The 6,000-nt window shown below is 35.1% G+C and overlaps 1 protein-coding gene across 1 annotated transcript in view; it reads left to right on the forward strand.

Moving 5' to 3' along the window:
- Nucleotides 1–2,353, forward strand: part of ANXA3 (annexin A3) — a 43,209-nt gene extending 40,856 nt beyond the window's left edge. Inside the window, exon 12 of the mRNA XM_049790312.1 lies at nucleotides 2,160–2,353. Within this exon, the coding sequence (XP_049646269.1) occupies nucleotides 2,160–2,219 (60 nt within the window). The 3' untranslated portion in view covers nucleotides 2,220–2,353. The remainder of the gene's footprint in view (nucleotides 1–2,159) is intronic.
- Nucleotides 2,354–6,000: the final 3,647 nt, after the last annotated feature.

Genomic DNA, 6,000 nt, shown 5'->3' on the forward strand with positions numbered 1-6,000 from the left:
TCCTCTTTTCTTAAAGTAATCCTTTCTTTTGCAAGTAACCTTGCCCCACCCTCTTTCTGATTATAAAAACTTTTCAGTTTGTACAACAGGATCTTTCTGCTTTCTAGATGGGTTACTGCCTGATTCATAAATCATTAAATAAGGCCAATTAGATCTTTAAAATGTGCTCAGTTGAATTTTGTTATTTAACAGTACCCCTACAATTAATAGAACAGCAATAAGCTCTTCAATGAAAAACATAGTAGCCTCCCTCAACTCATCATCTTTGTAGAGATATGAAGTGACTAAGGATTAAATTATTAGAAGATAATAATATAAAGCAACATACAATTAAATACAGGATTGCAGAGTTTATATGGTAGCAAGGAATTAAGAGGAAATTGGGGATTAGATAGGGCATTTTTCTAAGAAAACTGGGTCTTGTGTCTGCCTTTGAGGTTAAACAATATGTTAAATAGCTTCTGTGCTTGCATGCCATGCTGGTCAGTGGAATCTCAGAGATGAATGCTCTGGAAACACATATATCTCTAATTGTATAGAGCTAGAGTGAGGACATGCTGAGTGAGGACAGCCAGCGGACAGATAAATATAATCACTCATATGTGACATATAAAGAGGCATGATATAGGAATAATAGATGACCAAAGGTACCAGAACTTGAGAATTGGTCTACAAAATGGAGCTTACCATGGAGGGTAGATGGGAAAGGGGTGAAGTGGCCAAATTTGAGGAGATCCTGGTGACAAAAGCAAAAACAACAACAACAGGTCATTAGCATATAGTTTATTTCTTAAGAACAATTAATTTGGTCTAATTCGGAATATATACTAGGAAGATATTATGTTTAAGAGTTTTGCAAACACATTAACTTCTTTATATAATGAAGTACCACACAAATACAATATTGTATTACTGAAAAGTGGAAGAACGTAGAAGTATAAACATTTTACACTAACAGTGCATCAACATGTTCTATGCATTCCTCTGTTTTAAATAACAAGGATATCTAGTTTCACTTAAGTGATTGAGCCCTTGTAATTCTTTACCACTATGACCAGAGATGGCTAGAGGGAGCTCTTTTAACATAAAGACAGAGCACTTTCAACTTTTCCGAGGTGTAAGAAACAAAGACAGAGAAAATAAAGAAAAGAGAAAAGAGAGAGTGAGATGGTAAAGCATAAACTAATGAAACCTGAATAAAGCAGAAAGAAGAAAAATCTGCAGTAAACAGAAGACTGTCCATTGATAACTGTTTTTCTTAGGAGTATTCAACCTTCTCACCAAGTCACCCCTCTTCATTGCTTCTTCGACATTACCACTTACACTAGTTATAGAAGTGTGAAGTTATGTTCACAAGAAGTTCTCATTGTTTGCTTTGAAACAAAATAAGAATAATGTGAGACTGCAGGACATCTCTTTCCCCTCTACTTAAGTATTTTGAACAAGCAGTCAGACTTAAATTCAAATAGTTATCTTCTCAAACATAATAATGATCATTGTGTTTAAAGAGCAACAAGTGGTTATCTTGATTGACTCCCCTAGGTGAAAAGGCACTTATTCTTTGAAGTGGACACTCTTTGGGGATCTGGTTCTTGTCACCTTCCGAAGTTAAGCAGTATAATGTAGTGTATGTAGGGAGCTGTGTTGTCTAGGTTTGAATTCTTCCTGTTGCTTTTTCTTTATATAATTTTGGTCAAATTTTCTAATCACTTTTTTTTTTTACGTATTTGTTTGTTAAGTGGAAATAATTTATGATGCCTACTGCAGTTTTAGGAGTTAAAAAGTTATTGTTAAAATTAAAGTCGTTAACATACACTGAGACCTTAAAATAGTATCTGACAACGGTTAGTTATAATCATTTAATATCTTGTTAAAATTAAGTGATATTATATACTTGACGCCTTTATTTTATAACTTGGATTTATATTTGACTGCAATAAGGAAGATTTAAACATATATTTAATTAAAGGAGGAGGCTAGAGTGGGACACAATTACATTCAGAGATGGAACGATGGAATTACAGAAATGCTTTACTAAATGGGTAAAGTCACAAGTCTCATACCTCATTAATCCCTCAGTATTGTGAAATTTGGTTTATTTATATTCCTATCATTGCTTTTGTTTTATGTGTCTTCTCTGTCTATCCTGTTCTTTACAGTCAGATACTTCTGGGGACTATGAGATTGCTCTCTTGAAGATCTGTGGAGGAGACGACTGAAGCGAGAACATAAATTTCAAAGGTTACCTGCTTTCACCATGAACCTTTCTAACAGTTCCACTTCCCTCTTTGTTACTGGATTGGAAAGTACAATCAATGATACACAACAACTTGCTTTCCTAATGGAAAATTTAACTGCCAAAGCAACTATTAAAAAAATATTATTTGGGAACTCCTCATCTTAAATGTTGTAGTTTATAAATGAAAATGTTAAAAAGGTAAAAATATCTGTTTATATTATCCCAAGTATTCAATGTGTCTTCTTAAAATGTAAAAAAAAAAAATCTTTGTTTTATTTGGGAGTCATGCCCAGTGGTTCTCAGGGCTTTGTACTTACTTACTTACTTACTTACTTACTTACTTACTTACTTACTTACTTACTTACTTACTTACTTACTACAGGCTTTGTACTCAGGAATCACTCCCAAGTGTTCAGGGCTGAACCATATGGAGTATTTAGAATGAACTCTGGTCAGCCTTGTACAAGGTAAATCCCTTACCTGCTGTACTCTTTCTCCAGCCCAGGAAGTATAAATGTTTATATAGTTTCCAACATTAAATGCAGCTCAGTGGAACAACATGTTTTATATGTATGAGGCCCTGGCTTCGTCCTCACATTACAACACAAAACCCCAAAATAAAGCAAGTACTAAAAGTTGTTGCCTTAGTTAAAAGCAACTTACGTTTTTGGTTTTAGTATCTGCCAATACTGTTTTGTACCTGGTAGCAATGATAGCCTTTTTAAATTATAAAATCTGTTGCTATTTCAGTTTATCTATAACTTAAGTTTATCTTTAAGGAAAGACAAAAGTAGAGATATATAAAATCCTAGACTTCCCATTTTTGTTTTGACCAACACATAAGAGTTTGTCAGTGCATAATAAACTACTCCAGTATTCAAAAACATCTGCTGAACTATCATTGTAATCATTTTCTGTCTAAATGGCAACCTTTAATTGTGCTTATTTCATGCTAAATACTACTTTACTAGAATGGCTATTTAGAATTAGTCTCTATGATTTTTCTATGCCTCTAAAATACATTTATAAAACTAAACGTAAAAAAAATCTTCTGAAGGGACCTAATATGCTATATTTTAAGTATTATTAAATATATTAATTTTGCGTGTTATTAAATATTAAATATATTCATTAATAATCTCTAGGTTTGGACTACTGTAGAAATAATTAAACTGGAATAGTACAGGGAGGCTTTGGGGTTATTTGTGTTTGGGGATTTGAGGTCACATTCAGCAATGTTCAGAGGATCTGGTGGGCCCAGGAGAGCCTATAGGATGCCGAGGATTTAACAGTTGTATACAAGGCAAGCACCTTACCAAATGTATTATCTCTTCTGCCCCTGGAATAAAACATTTTTTAATCAACAAATTTTATTGGAGAACACTTCTGAGACTTTTCAGAAAGATAGAGAAGTAGTTCTTTTGTCTGTTTGTTTTTGTTTTGGGGTCACACCCGGCAGCACTCGGGGGTTACTCCTGACTCTATGCTCGAAATCGCTCCTGACAGGCGCAGGGGACCATATGGGATGCTGAGATTCAAACCATCATCCTTCTGCATGCAAGGCAAACGCTCTACCTTCATGCTATCTTCAGCCCAAGAAGTAGTTCTTTCTTGTGTAGAGATTAGATCTAAATCCAAAAAATAAAATAAATTAAATTAAATAGACAAAATTTAATGTAAATAAATAAAAATAGAACTGTCTAACCCAGCAAGCCCACTCCTAAACATCTATTTAAAGAAAACAAAGGACATTAATTGAGAAGGGGATGCACCTATGTTTAATGCAGCACTATTCACAATATGGAAGATCTGGAAGCAAAGCAGTTACAAATGTCCAACAACAGATGAGTTGTTAAAGTAACTGGTGGGGCAAGAAATTAGCCAGAGGATAAAAAGTGTACTCATGTACCTAGGCCAGGTTTGATTTCCTGAGCCACACAGTCCCCAGAGGATTGTTTGGGTACAGTACTGGAGACCCTCATAATCACTAGGGTAGCCTGGGTATCCTCAGAACCAAAGGGTCTTGTGCTACACTAATGGCCCAATCAGCAGAGAATTGCTGTACTTCCTGAATACTGTCAGAAATCTCCAAGCCCCTCTTCCCATCAAGAAATTGCAATATACTCACAATGGACTATTACTCAGCTGTAAGAAAAGAAGATGTCTTGTCATTTGGCTACAACACAGAAAGCTCACAATAAGGAAAAACAAATTAGAAGGAAAAATCAAATACCAAATGATTTAATTTATTAATATATAGAAAAACAGGAGCAGAGACACTGTCTAGTAAAAAAAAAATACCTTAGTCTGACAACAAAACTGAGGTACTAAGAATGATAGGATGAAGATTGGACTGATGGGCCCTGTAGACTCTGGTAGATATAATTGGCCCTTTAATGGTGGTTGTGATGTGATAAACCTATATCCCTGTCTAAACATCTATACTCTTTTAAGCCATGTTATCTCAAAAAAGACAAAATAGGACAGTAGAGAATATTTTAATGATTCTTATGGAATCATGCTATCTCCAGGTTAGGATTTATTATTAATGATTTTTCTAATGAACCACAAGACTTACATATTTAAATATATAAATATCATAGCGATGAAAAGACCATACTGCACAGGATAGAGGCATGATTGAATAATTGGGTCCTGCAATTGCACTGTCCTATCTAGAACTTGAGACACTTTATCTGACCAACTTACATGTTGCTCACTTTTAAAGTGGGAACAATAATACTCTTTTCCTCATAAATTTAATTTAATAATTACATGAGAAAACATCTTAAAGTTGTTCATAATATGCAGCATGTGGCGAGCACTCAGTAAATGTTAACCTACTAGATCATCTTTTTTTTTTATTGAAACTATTGTAATTTACAAAGTTCTTTATAGTTGGATTTTAGAAATACAGTGACAGTGAATCAGGGTCATTCCACCACCAGTGTTGACCTCACTCCACCAATGTTCCTAGCATATATCCTAAATCACCATTCTGCCCCATGGCCTGCTAGTGTAACAGGCCTATTTTAAGTTTAGATTGTTACAGTTTGGGTCTCTTTATTCTATTGTTGACTTTGGTTTGGATATCTATTCTGTCCTTTTTTATTTCCACCAGTGCAACTGAGACCACTTGGTCCCTGGCCCCTTATTCTTTCTTCCCCCCTTCTTAATTTTATAGAAAAATGCAGAAATATGAGGTAAAACAAAGTAATTCATGCCCCAAAGTTCTATGAGAAAGGCGGGAGCCCCTCTCTCAAAGGTTAAAAAGGTTAAAAATTGTGATCTAAAAGATCGCAATTTTTTGCATAGGTGCAGAAAACAGTGGGGAAATAGAAAGGAACAATCTTTGGCCTAAAAACAGGTGTCTCTACCCATGAAGCATCCTGCCATAAGACCAAGTACAGGCTCCAGGCATATTAAGTTGTCTAACCCCAAAGTCTTTCTTCATGATTCCAGGAAAAGTTCTCCTCAATCTGAGTTGTCATAGTCAGACTTCTGTAATTAGATGTGGTTTTTGCACAGATCCTATCTTGAAGTTAGGGTATCACAGATCATCTTCTGGTTTTATCACATCTTTAGGTGATGGGACAGGGAAACTTGCCCCGAAAGCAATTTGTTGCTGTTTCCAAGTTGTCAGGGTTTCATATGAATCCATCTAGGGGCAAGTCAGTGCCTGTGGAAATTCAATTCCTAGTGCTGATTCAGAAAATTGTACTGGTTCCAATGATGGGATCCAAGCTTTGGGGATGAACAGT

The sequence above is a fragment of the Suncus etruscus genome, chromosome 16 (assembly GCF_024139225.1).
Source record: "Suncus etruscus isolate mSunEtr1 chromosome 16, mSunEtr1.pri.cur, whole genome shotgun sequence".
NCBI lineage: Eukaryota > Metazoa > Chordata > Mammalia > Eulipotyphla > Soricidae > Suncus > Suncus etruscus.